Source organism: Accipiter gentilis, chromosome 16 (genome assembly GCF_929443795.1).
Source record: "Accipiter gentilis chromosome 16, bAccGen1.1, whole genome shotgun sequence".
In the NCBI taxonomy this organism is placed as follows: domain Eukaryota; kingdom Metazoa; phylum Chordata; class Aves; order Accipitriformes; family Accipitridae; genus Astur; species Astur gentilis.
In genome coordinates, this window is record NC_064895.1 from 20563270 (window position 1) to 20576861 (window position 13592).

The 13592-nt window shown below is 47.7% G+C and overlaps 2 protein-coding genes across 2 annotated transcripts; one reads left to right on the plus strand and one right to left on the minus strand.

The window, feature by feature from the left end:
- Positions 1–1704: 1704 nt before the first annotated feature.
- Positions 1705–5544, minus strand: LOC126046629 (ras-like GTP-binding protein RHO). Its single transcript, XM_049819300.1, has 3 exons — positions 5425–5544; positions 4128–4768; positions 1705–3350 (listed from the first exon to the last, which is right to left on the minus strand). Exon 2 carries the CDS (start codon positions 4764–4766, stop codon positions 4173–4175), a length of 594 nt encoding a protein of 197 aa, XP_049675257.1. The 5' UTR covers positions 4767–4768; positions 5425–5544; the 3' UTR covers positions 1705–3350; positions 4128–4172.
- A 5461-nt stretch (positions 5545–11005) lies between these two features.
- Positions 11006–13389, plus strand: LOC126046630 (rho-related GTP-binding protein RhoB). The gene has a single exon (XM_049819301.1). It carries the CDS (start codon positions 11276–11278, stop codon positions 11864–11866), a length of 591 nt encoding a protein of 196 aa, XP_049675258.1. The 5' UTR covers positions 11006–11275; the 3' UTR covers positions 11867–13389.
- Positions 13390–13592: the final 203 nt, after the last annotated feature.

The window sequence follows — 13592 nt, forward strand, 5'->3', positions numbered from 1 at the left end:
AAATGGAGAATGGTCTTGCTAAGCAAGACATATTACCCTCTCTCCACTCCATCCACAAAACAGGCAATGAAAAGGAAATGACACATAGGGCTTTTTTTTAGTTTCAAACTTCTCTTCTTTCCAAACCCCTGTACTGTGTGCTGGGTGGGTATGTTTTTGCTAAAGCACTACTGATATGTCACTTTGTAGATGTTACTGAAGCTTATAGGTTCTGTCTAAATGTCTGTACAACACCCATTCTAGATTGTCATGGCTTTCATGGCTTATCACAATATGTAGAACTTTATAGGAAGAAGTCGGGTCCTTTATCAGATGAGATCTGGAAGAGGTGTTTGAAGACATGAGTGTCCAGCAGCTTGTCTGGTTTTTTCCCAGCAAAGTCAGCTTGTCTAAAAACCTTGTCTTGATGACGTTCTTAGGCAGGCAGGCTACTACAACGCTACTACATGAAATACATAAACTATCTTTGCACTGAAAGTGGAAAAATTGCTCTCACATATTGCCTTATTATTGTTATGTACTGATTTTCTTTCTTTCTTTCTCTTTATTTCTACTGAAAGACATCAACATCATTTATTTACTTCATTTGCAAAGAAGCTCTTATTTAATTGCAATGCATATCATCATATTCACCTAATATAGTATAAATTCCCCTGCTGTTTCAATTGGACATCTGTCTTAAACTGTTGCGGTAGGGAGTAAACAGCGTATTTCATCTTAGAAATGGTCCTGTTGAATGATACATGAATGTTCAATTAATTTCCATCTTCTTTTCCACAGTACTTCTTTCCTTTGCTTTTTATTTTCCTTAATAAAAAGTCATATTCAATATTTAAATTCACAAAAGTTAAAAAAAAAAAAAGGTTAATAAAACAGTTTGTGATTTTCTTTTCCTCTCCCTCTCCTTCTTCTCCCCTCCCCTCCCGTCCTCTCCCCTCTAACACTGGAAGAAAGACTTGCATTAGAGGATGGTACTTCTGGCTCAAGTCTAGCCTGGATATTGACTGCTGGCAGTTTGCTTCTATGTGGATTCATCACTATTGATTTTTGTTCCAGGTTTAAGATACGGGCATGTATCACTTTCCCAGCAGCAGTCTCATACAGACTTTCTAGCTCTCCCACGGCTAATATCTGCGCTCTTTATGTGCATGAGTACAACCACCATCCCGGCCGGCCGGGGATGGAAAGCCTAACATCAGCTAGAGGGTGTATGTGCCCTGCGGGCTGCAGAGGCTCCTTGAAGACACAATCTTAAACGGGAAGGATGGACTAGCACCCGTCGAGCTCCATGCTGCTATGGGGGGACTGCTTCCTTCCAGCCACTTTGCAGTGCAGATGTGCGCAGTCTCTTCTGTTTGATCATGCAGACCGTAGCTTGCAGTGAAATAGAGAAACAACCCCAGATACATGTGTCTTAGGCTAATATTCGGACTACTGGGCTGTATCCCCTTCTTTCTGAATTGCAAGGCAATGCTAAAATGGAAAAAAGGAAACTATCCAGTCTGTGGATCTCTCATGGGAGCCAGATGCCCTAAAATATGGACAACTGTCCAACGGATTTCTTGAACAGCCACATAGTAACCTGCTCTTGCAAAAGTGCTCTGTGACAGATAAAGAGGAAGAGCATTTGGATTTTTTGACAAAAGTGGCAAAAAGAGAATTTATACAGCTTCAGCAAAAGGATGATGAAAAACCTCCCAGGATTTCTCTTTTCCAGTTGCAGAGGAGTATACAGTGGAAACAGATTGCCAACTTTTTATTGCACATTAGAACAACTAAAAGGTTAATGTTAAGAAATAGAAACTAAGATCAGTGTAACAACAGTTTAATTCAGAGATACATACAGTGAATACTGTGAGTGAAACCAGTTACCTTTATCTTGAACAAAGCGCCCTTCTGGAGGAAAATACTTGTTTGTTTAGATTGAAAACAGACACCAGTCAATGAGCTGACCAGCGTCCCACTAAGCAACGGGCAGTGAAAGCTCAGATTCTCCCAACTGGTCTGAACTTTCCAAGTAGTGGGAGCAGTAAGTGCTTTGCATCTTTGCAAAACTGCCTCTCTCCAATTCAATACCCCACATCAGAGGCACCTGAGACACCTGTGTTCCTTAACTTATCTGCAGTCTAATCCTCCCCACCCACACATACACGTATGAAATGGAAATAACAATTTAAACCTATCTACATAAATACAGCTCTTTGAAATGCACTAATGTGCGTTACTAGCTGAATCAGGAGAGCACTTAGGCACAGCACACACTTACATCCAAGTTGCACCGGGAGAAGAGTTTTAAAGTTTGGGTACTAGATCAGCTCGCATTGAGGGGATTATCACAAGCAGAGAGGAGAGGAAATTGAGGTTAAGAATGGTCCACGAGGCAAAAGGGAAAGGGCATGGAAAACAAGTCAAGAAAAAGAAAGCTCCAAGATGTAGATGGTTCACAGTTACTTTAGGCAGCAGTTTAAGCTTCCCAGTTTTGAAAAAGGAAATAACACCTACTTATCACCAAGAGATGCGTTGGTAATTCGTGTTGAAAAGTGCTCAGAGATTCTTTGAAGAAAGGTACTTTTGGAAATGTAAAGTGTCGTCTTTGAAGCATTTGTTATTATGCCACAGTGTGATTGTGGACTTAAAAACTGCTACTAAAAAGTGATGTAGAAGGAAAGCAGCAACCCATCCAGTCATGAATACTTGGCCAACCCCAGTATTTCTACCTGTGATACCATCAGTAGACAAATACTGGTGGGCAGAATGGCTAAGAAAAAAAATCAAGTGTGTATTTTACTAGGTCTTTCACCTGGCAAAGCTAGTTTGCTAAGTGTACATCTCCAGGTGGCATAATCGGTTTAAAAATTTATGGTTATTCTTATTTTGTTTCCCCCCGGGAAACTGCAACCAAGCTGCCAGAGTGATGAAACCAACACCAAGGAAATCAGCAAAAGAAAGTGTAGGCTTCCATGTTCTCGCAGTTCATGACGGTTATGCTCAATTAGCCCTGTACCTTTACTTCAGGATCTGAAGGGGTTTACCTTGAAACATTTCTCTGTCCACTTACTGTGTTACAGCATGTGTCTTCAAACCCTGAAGTCACATTACTTGCCCGCTTCCAGACCTGTGCCTTTAATATCAGTCCATAACTCAGTTCCTGGGGCTGCCAGCAATCAGTGCTTCACAGAAAGGAGTAGTATGGAGATGGCCCCAAAGTGCTTCCATTTTGGTCCATCTCTGTGCCTCTCTGAGATATTCTGCTTAGGTTGACAGGATTTCTGTCTCTTTCCAGATTGTTAATGACTTGCAAAGCTGAGCGCATGGTTGTTGGCATTCCCTGTGTCTTCTGCCTGCAAGTGCTAAGGAAAGACAGAAAGATTTAAGATACATTCAGACCATAAGGACAAAGAGGTTTAGAAACTGAAGTCTGGACTTTTTACTTCTCTACTTTTAAGGTAGGAATTCTATCAAGAACTGGATTATCCTATCCCAGAGCTAGGCTGTTTTACCCCAGTTTGTCCACCTGTACCTGAAGAAGAGGTGGAGATAGCACTGCCTTCATTGTATACCCTATGCTATATGTTGCATTCCTGATGCATTTATGGAACCAAGCCCAGGCCAGCTCTGTGAATAAATCCTAGAGAAAGTCAGACCTGTTCTGCCAGTCAGAAACCCACTGCATTTAGCACAGCAGACTATTGGATATGTGTGTGGTGACACCCTTCCCTAAGGACATCCTTCAAGGAAGTGTATGGAAGGGAGTGCATACTGGGAAGCCTTGTCGGCACAGCTCCTCGCCACTCAGCCTTGCTACCAGGAAGCCGGGATTAGATTCACTGAGCAACATGTTTTTGTGCTTGTCCCAAAAGTGCTGGTTTAGGTGCCTGTCCTAGTCTGTGTGTATCTCCCTTGACCAAAAAACCTCTGTGGAGAACTGTAGCTTGGTCATTTCCATTTCTCAAGACCAGTACTCAGCTCAAATCTGGAATTGTGCTCTTCAGCCTGTATTGGCGGTGGAGAAGGAAACAAATTCAACTTTTCAAGTGTGACACTTTGCAGATATAAGGGATTTTTTTTTCTCCTATAAAAGCAGCCCTTATAGCACCCACACAACAGCAACAAAGACATCTACTTACCTTTCCACAGGATGAAATCCAACAACAAAATAATATTCACTCCTCTTACAAAATTTGGCAGCGCCTGTAGTGCCTCTTTCTCCTCCTTTTCTCATTTAAAGCACATTGGCTAATAATCTCCAGGGCTGTATCAATACCTTCTTTTGTCTTGGCAGAACACTCCAGATAAGCATATGCCCCGATGCTGGCAGCTAAAGCTTTTCCTTCTGTAGTGCTAATTGGCTCATTGCCTGGAGAAGTTAGTGTCTTCTTAATACCTTCATCGCCCCTGAGTTCTGTCTTGGTAGCCACCAGAATAATAGGTACTGTGGGGCAGAACACTTTGATTTCTGGAATCCAAAAATCAAGGATGTTTTGCTGTGAGTCATGCCTGTCCACAGAGAAGCACATTAAAATAATGTCGGTGTCCTCGTAGAACACTGAGCGGAGATTTCGGTAACTGACTTCATTCTTCCCTGCCACATCGAACAGAATTAGTTTCACCTCTTTCCCATCTACTTCTGTGTCAGTGGCATAAGCGTCAAACAGAGTTGGCTCATAGGTCTTGGGAAGCTGCTTGTGACACAGAGCAAAGAGGAGGCATGTCTTACCACAGCAGTCATCTCCAACTACAGTTAGCTTTCTCCTAAGAGCAGCCATTCCTTGAAAACCAAGATGAAGTACAAAATGGATTATTCCCATGCTGGGGTTTTTTTTGGTGTGTTTTTTTTTTTTTTTTTTTTTTTTTTTTTAACCTTTTGTGCAGGGTAGAAGGAGGAGAGGAGAAATCCCATTAGTTTGGAATTCTTCTCCTTCTCTCCTTTTTTCTCTCCATACTCTGTCTTCCCTTCGTTCCCTATTTTTTTCCCCTTTTAATTTCTGTGGTATCAGAATCTTCTGAAATTGTGAGTACCTTACTCTTGATTATTATTATAGATCAAAAAATGAAGGCATAAACCAAGTCTGGATGTAACCAAGACTCTTGCAGTGCCTTATATTTCTGTTTTATCATCTCAGACATTGTTTATGGTCAGTGTTCAGACCATAACAGACTTCATTTTCTAGATTGAATGACTTAATTTTGTGAGTGAGATGGAGTATAAAACACTGTACTGAACAACTATGCAAACTGGCTTTACTGACTACATTTTTCCTGCCGTGGTCTGCTAGTGGAATTCTACCAATGGCAATAGCTATCCTGTGTAAGTCCATGCTGCTCTTGCTTATAGATCCATTGCCATGTGGGAGTTAATAAAGTGTTGTCAGTCTTCATATATTCACGGCTAATTTATATGAGATAGAAGTTTGTTAGACTTACAGGATAGTGATTTCCAGTATCAACCTTCTTCTCTTTCTTGATGTTCAGTATTAGATTGGTTTCTTTTAAAACTGTTGCCACCTCAGCTTCCTTAGATCACTGGTTCCCCTGCGGAGAGAACTTCCCACCACTCTTCAAAGACTATCATGATGACCACAGTATTTAAAGGAATAGGTTGATGTTTCTAAATATAGCCAACCAATCTACAAAGACAATATGATGACATCATTGTTTTTTAAAGAAGCCTACTTTACTGGCAATAAAGTGGAAGTTATGTAATTCATTAACAAATCACATCATGTTTACTTTAGAAATTTCCTCATTCCTATTGCAAAAGACTCATCCTGAGTCTGCATTTCAGTATTGAGTGTGCCAAACTGCTTGTGTGTGGGGGGGCTGACAGTACAAGAGGCTAAGCCAGCAGTAGGCTTGCCACATGGACCCTCAAGACACCCCTTTCCGGATTTGCTGAGGCATCGTAGAGAAGTAAATTGCAGAATCAAAGAATGGATGAGGTGAGAAGGGGTCATCTAGTCCACCCTGCCCTGATCGGAGCAGGATCAACCCCAGCAGGCAGCTCAGGACTGTGTCCACTTGGGTTTTGAATATGTCCAAGGATGGAGATTCCACAGCCTCTCTGGGCAGCCTGTGCCAGAGTTTGATCATCCTCAAAGTAGTGAAATGAAGTTTATCAACTGGAGAGTCTGAAGAGAAAGAACTGTCCAGTGTTAAGTGTATGAACTATCTTGAACTCCGAGATGAAGACTGAATTCCCTGCTCTCTTGTTGGCATTGGGCAAGCCACTTCTACTCCCTCTGTCTCAGTTTTCCTGGTAGACAAAGACTGCAAGGTGCCTGCAACCACTAAAAACTGAGAACAAAGGGAACCAGAGGTAGATTAATTTGGTCTCTGCAGAGAGAGACATTATTGGTGATGCAGTTACGTTACTGCTGATTAGTATAGTTATGTGGTCAGACCATTTATTTCATTCTGCTACAGAAGAGTTCTTCAACTAAGATGAGTGGTTTTAGATCTAAAAATTTTAGCCTAAGGATGAGGAACTTGTTTTTGTTTGATTTGAAGTCAGCTGGAGACCTGAGGCTGCTTTAGTTTTCTGTGGTGCTCTAATTTTACTCTGCCAGGCCATATTTCCTGAGTCTTATTCAAGTACGAATCCGATAGTCTTGCTGTAGGAACTTGACAAAATTAAAGCCATTGGCTTCTGACTTGCCCCACTTACTCCTTAGAAGAGCAATGCCAGTGGGCCCCACAGAGCTCTTTAGGATCATGAAGGCATTTCTTGTTTGGGATGAGGCACTTTCACATGCACTGTACTTAGCCCAAACCTCTGTATGAAGATACACAGGTCTTTTTCACCTTCTCTTTTTGTGTCTTAGCATTCTGGTTTCTAGGTAGATCAGTCTGGCTTGTCTGCTGAGAGTACTGATCACAAGGGGATCTGAGAGTTAAATTCTGTTTTTCTTCAGGGACACTGGAAAGCAACGGACCTGCTGTGACACGCAACAAGTGGCCTGGTTCCTATATGTGCCAGAAACTCTTAGCAGCTTAGAGAAACAGATACTTAGCATTTCTGCCTGTCCTCCCACATCTACTCAGAGCTTTTTCACACTAGCCTGTGAACGGCTCATATTTAGCTAGCTCTTGCTTTCCTTACTTCACTGAGAAGCTTTGCCTGCATGAGGACTGCAGGATGCTCGCTGCTAGCGTTACAGTACAAGTCAGCGTGCAGGACTCAGTATGCCATTACTGGCACATACGGCTCCCTCAGCACGTTATGCCACAGCAGGCAATGTACTTACTTGCCTACTTATTGACAAAAAGAAGAAAGATTACCTTCCCCACTGAGTTTTCACGCTTTTGGTACAGATTTATGCTTGAACACAAATTCTCTTGAGTTACAGACATGCCCTTTAGAAAATCTTTTTAACAAAAAGAGCGGGGGGGGGGGGGGGGAATATAATCTGGAAACAATCTCTAGTAATTGACTAGAATTGTCTTCTCAGCAACAAAAATGCCAATTGGATTAAATCAAGTAAAAAAACAAAAGGCTGAGTTTTAATCTCAAAACCACCAGTACAAGCAATGAAAGCAAAGAAGTGGTCTCTTTCTCCTACTTCATACTTTCTTCATCAATCACACAGATGTAAGTGGTGCAGCAGAACTAATGCTCTGCTTAGAGAGTGCACATTTAGGGATTACTGGAAGTGAAGTTTCAGCTTCATGCAAATTTGATCAGAAAATATAAAAGTTCCAATATAAAGTTCAAATTTAGCCCTAAAATACGTGAGCTCGCTACTCTCCCTGGTGTTGTCCACACCACAACCATGCTTCAGTACAGAATCGGTCCTATACAGAATGCCCTAAGGAGAGGAAAAAGCTGCGACATCCCGGAGCCTCTTTTCACTATTTTCCTTCCAGGTTTTCCAGCTGTGCTCTCAGGCACCATCCCAAGAAGGAAGCACTTCCACAGATTATTGTCCACTGTGCTCGTTTACAGTACCGCTGCCGTGCCTCTTTCCGCTGCACTTACAGCACTGCCATGCTGGTCAGATTCCCGTTTTCCCTGATGCCTCGATCCAAGCAGGAAGAAAAAAGGATTCCTATGTACAACTCTGTCCCTGATTTCCACTGTTCTTGAAACTGGCTCACTTTATGCTTTCATGCATGGGCTGAAGAAAGAATGCTCCAGAGAAGAGAAGTAAATATATATAAATGGAAAGATAACATAAGTTAAGGGCCTTCTCACTTCCACTTAGACAGCTCAGGGAAGGTACTATATAGTGCACTGGTATTTATGAGCTAACCCACAGCAGCAGAGAGGTGGCATGTAGCAAATTTACATTAAGTATGAAACCCAGGCCGTGATCAAGTCCCAGGTACTACACATTTAAGTATAAATGTGTGATAACCACAGTGACATAGATGTTCCTGATAGAGTCCACTGCTGGAGTATAACCTAGGACAGTGAAATGAGTACAGTCTCAGCCTAAGTGAGTCACAGGGCTAGGTCTCCCGATACAAAGCCTCTGAAGAAAACCATATAAAGCATTTGAAACCCTAGGTCAAGGAATTACATAGACTTTGCTGCAGTCTTTCTTGCAAAGTGCGAGATGAAACATCAGGCCCTTTGCCTTTAGCGTAACTGTGTGGAAGACGACAGATGCAAGACTTCACTAGAAAATGAAGCAGTTATGGGTCAGACCATAACTGGGTGCTGGAACTGTATCTGCACTGTTCAATTACAAGAAGAGTCCCTGCTATGGGTTTGACTTGGGTTAGTTGGACTACTTGTAGTCCAACTTTGTAGAGTATTTCCTTAGCACAGTTTAGAAGCCGGGACCAGTAGACAGCTGGGATGAGGCCACCCCGCTTCGAAGTCTGAAAAAAGAGTACGCATGCGGGCCGCTTTGCTTTCTCTACACTGAGGCGCATGGATAACTGCTAGCAGCACTCTGGGTGAACAAGAGCCGTGTGCTTCGAGATGAGTACGCGGGCTATCTCCCTGCCTTTTATGGCACGGCACCGGTGACACGAGCGACGTGCCTGGTCACCTTTTCTATTTAACGAACCGTCTCGCTCATGAAAAGCCAAACCCAAGTACCCAGGCACGATTCTCCGTGCCCCCCTCCCCCCAAAGCCAAACAAAGACGGACTCCGCCGCACGCCGAAGCAGCACCCCTGACGATCGATCCATAAGGCCCTCGCTGCTTTTCCCGTTTTTCCCCCGAGGCGGAGCGCTCCCGGCCGCGAGGTGGCAGTGGGCTCCAGCCCAAAGCCCGCCGGCCGCCCGCGGCACCGCGGGAGCGGTCGCGGGGCGTGGAGCCGCGCGGTGGCGTGGGGCGAGATACTTTCTACGGCAGATTGACTCCGCCTGCCGAGCAGAACGGCTCCACGGAGCTGCGAGTCTATCCGTGGAGAAAATAGCTGCACGCTGCCGGCGCTCCACCGCCACAAGGCTGCGCCACAGCGGCAGCCTGCTTTCGTTTCGTGGAGAATTTGAGACCGTGAGCGGTCAAAAGTAAAGGGACACGGCCGATTTAGCCTGCTAAAGGGCCGCGGGTACTGTGGAACACCGGTGCCTATGACTACGCTTTATTTCTGGGGGTTTTCAAACGCCAGTTTGAATTTATTATGTTCGCTTCACGAAAAATACGCCGTACAAACTACGTGAGATCCAAGTACAAATCCATCCATCGCCATCTGGGGACATGCTCTTCTGACGGGGAGAAATGGGAATTGCAAAAATCTCACAGAGGGTTAATTATATTTCAACGTTCTAGGATTAAGTGAACCATTTGCCCTGTTGACACACACTTCTGTAACAGTCTGCCGCAAGTCACCCGCTAGGCAACCTGATGTACTCGCTGATGCACTTGGTCTTCAAGTGCGTATTTTAAAATACAATTTTTAATAACAACCGTATTGTCCAAATCACTCATTTTTGTTCTATTCACTAATGCCAGCGCTGGCTAGCAAGAGAGGACACTTTGGATCCAATCCCGAGAGGCCGGAGCCACAGGACATCGTTTAAGTGAAAATGCTTGCAAGGAGAAGGCTCGAGACAACACCCAGTTAGACAGCGATAGCTGCAACAGGGACGTAGGGAATCGCTACCACTAATTTCACAGTGTGAGACTTTACGATGCACAGCTTTATTAACGCAGCCAGCGTGAGCCATCTGTTTATATTAAGGTACTTACACCCTACCCTCCAAGCAACCTGAACCTCCAGCCTTTTGCGCTCCTTTATTTCCACGTTCATTTTTTTCATTCCCGTGACTGCCGATATCTCCGTAAATCGAGACCGAAGGGGCATTTCGGTTCAAGTCTTCTACTTCTCCCGGTTTGCAATTCCTCTGTTCCCTTTTGGCCGAGAGCTGGCAGGAGAGGGGCTCAAAACACGTCGGATTTCTTTCCTTTAAGGAAGGGAAGTGCTGGAGTCCTGCGCTTTTCCAGTAACACCCAGCCAGCGCTTTTGTTTTATTCAACCGCCTGCAGTCACCTCGGCCCCCCCTTCCTCGGGCGTTAAGGACCGCATCTGGGACGCACCGGCCTCCCCGCGTTCCTCGCTCGCTCGCCCGCTCGCTCGCCCACCCTCCGAGGACCGCGCACCCCCGAGCGCCGGGGCTGCTGCCGGGGCCACCACGGCAGGGACCGCGCCGGACCCGCCCCGCCCCGCCCCGCCCCGCCCCGCCCTGCCGCAAAGCCGACACCCCACCCCGGGGCCGGCCCGGCGGCACAAACCGGCCCCGGGGGCTCCTCGCCTCGGCCCCCCCCGCCCGGCTCCATTACACCCCCCCAACCACCGGCCCGGCCCCGCCGCCGCCACCGCGGGCCGGTCGGCGCTCGCTCTCCGGCCCCCCCTCCCCCCAACTCCGCGCCTCTCGGCGCCCCGCCTCCCGCCCGCAGCTCCCCACCAATCGCGGCGCTCTCCGCCGGGGATGACCTCACTCCCTGCCTTCCCATTGGGCGGCTATATTAAGAAAGTCGCGAGCGCCTTTAAATAGCGGCGCCGGGCCGCAGCTTGCGGCAGTGGCAGCGCGGAGCGGCGCGGGCGAGAACGCTGCGATCGCACCGCACCGGGCAGCGGCGCTTCCCCCGCCGAGGGCCCAGCCCGCCGCTCGCCTGCGGCCGCAGCGCGCCCCTGAGGCAGGGGAAGGGAGGCAGGGTGCCGGTGCGGGGAGAGAGGAGGGCGCGCCCGCCTGCCTGCGCGGGCCCGGCTCGCCACGGTGCCCTGTGAGAAGCGAGAGGAAGGGGCAGGCGGCGGCCGCGGGGAGGAAGGCGCTGCCATCGTCCTGCTGCACGGCAAGGCCAGCTTGGCCAGCCTGGCCATGGCCGCCATCCGCAAGAAGCTGGTGGTGGTGGGGGACGGCGCCTGCGGGAAGACTTGCCTCCTCATCGTCTTCAGCAAGGATGAGTTCCCCGAGGTCTACGTGCCCACCGTCTTCGAGAACTACGTGGCCGACATCGAGGTGGACGGCAAGCAGGTGGAGCTGGCCCTGTGGGACACGGCCGGCCAGGAGGACTACGACCGCCTGCGGCCCCTCTCCTACCCGGACACCGACGTGATCCTCATGTGCTTCTCTGTGGACAGCCCGGACTCGCTGGAGAACATCCCGGAGAAGTGGGTGCCCGAAGTCAAGCACTTCTGCCCCAACGTCCCCATCATCCTGGTGGCCAACAAGAAAGACCTGCGCAACGACGAGCACGTGCGCAACGAGCTGGCCCGCATGAAGCAGGAGCCGGTGCGCACCGAGGATGGCCGCGCCATGGCCATTCGCATCCAGGCCTACGACTACCTGGAGTGCTCGGCCAAGACCAAGGAGGGCGTCCGGGAGGTCTTCGAGACCGCCACCCGGGCGGCCTTGCAGAAGCGCTACGGCACCCAGAACGGCTGCATCAACTGCTGCAAAGTCCTATAGGGTGCGGCTGGAGCGCGGCGCCGGGCAGGGCGCCCGGGTCACCTGTTGGCAGGCGGAGAGGAGCTGGGTCATGCACGCACGCGGCATCTGCCTGTCCCCTCCGCTGGGGGCTGGCAACGAATCGGGGTGGGGGCTGGGGGGGGGGAGGGGGGGGAGAGCGTGCTCCCTTAGCCTTGGCCGAAAAGGGTTGTGCTGGCTCAGCCGTGGGGACCGGGGGAGGGGGGGGATTGCATGCCCTGACTCTTGGGAATAAAGCGGGGAGAAGCCTTCTCCTCCCGCCGGCCCCTGCAAGTTAATCGCAGACTCTCGACAACAAAAAGCTGCTGAGACTGGACTGAGCAAACATGGCACCCGGCTCTTCCCCTTTGCCCGCCACCTGCTGCTCCCAGCTCCCAGACGGCCTCCTCTCTTTTGCAAGAGGAGAGCGGTGGAGCTGAGATGCTCGAAGGGACTTCTGCCTCCTGCCTGCATGTGCCTCCCCCCCCGGGCAGGCTGGGGAAGGGGGCTGCATCTCCTGGGCTGCCTGCAGCATCCTCGCCTCTCCTGCGGATGTTTCGGCCTGAGCCTGACCTGCTGTGGAAGTTAGTGCCCTGAAGACCGAGACTGGGAGGGGAGGGTAATCCCAAGCGAAGCCTGTATATATCTTACCTTTTCTGTCTTGTGCAAACTGGGGTAGTGCAGGGGGTGCTTATTTAAAGTGAGGTGGGGAGGGGATGCCCAGCTGGGACTTGTGTTGTGCAAAGGAACTTGCCCTGAGTGACTGGTGCCTGCTGGTAACGCAAGCCTTGAACTGACTCCAGCTGCAGAAGTCACCGGGCTGGAAAGCGAAGCTGAACTGCTCTGTCCCCCTTGCTGGACATCCTCCTCCTGACAGTCGAGGCAGGATGAGCAAGGGGGAAGAGGATGATATTGCCATATTATGATCTTGGTGCCTGCTCCTTCCTTTAATGTTGTCTTCTGCAAGTATGCTGATTTGGGCTTATTTAAAAGTTTATTTTCAAAAGAAATTACTTTGCACAACTTGGTGGATTTTTGGGGTTTTTTTTGAATTAAACACTCAATGCACTTGTCACCTGCATTACAACACTGTAGCATTGGAAACATTCTTACTCGGTAACCTCATCTGGGTCTTGTTTTAAATTGATTTCGACGCAAGACAAAATAAAACCACTGTATCGTTTTGCCTTGGAAAAAAATGGGTGAAAGCACTGTTCTTTATGCAGTGAGTACATCAGACTTCAGTACTAAAGGGCAGTTTAAAGAATCTAGGTTTATTTAAAACTTATTTTCACAGGGTAGCCAACCCGGGTGAAAATAATCTTGTGTTTCTCTGGTTCAGAGAACAGATGTATCCATTTATGTTTGTTTACTTTTCTCCCTCTTCCCTCAACAGTGGTACTGAGACTGTTTTTGTTTTTAATAAACTGACATGGCAAAAACTGAGATGTATATGATGTTTACATAAAATTATGAACTGTGTATGCAGTTTTTTATGTAAAGTATTAAAAGATTCTATGCTGACACTTGAGAGACGTGTTGTGATTTACCGAGGCTGTCCTCAGCTTGCAACAGTACACCTGGATGGTGTTGAACTAGACCAGAGTTTGCCCCCTGCCTGCAAATGCTTCTAGCTGTATTTCCTCTGCTGGCAGAAATACCTGTCTGGCAGCTTTCAGAGGATGGTGGTTTTATTGTCCTTGGGGGGTGCTGCTTCCTTAATTTTTCT

Excerpts from the sequence above, each read along its gene's own strand:
- LOC126046630 (XM_049819301.1), top strand. The coding sequence starts at position 11,276 with ATGGCCGCCATCCGCAAGAAGCTGGTGGTGGTGGGGGACGGCGCCTGC.
- LOC126046629 (XM_049819300.1), bottom strand. The coding sequence starts at position 4,766 with ATGGCTGCTCTTAGGAGAAAGCTAACTGTAGTTGGAGATGACTGCTGT.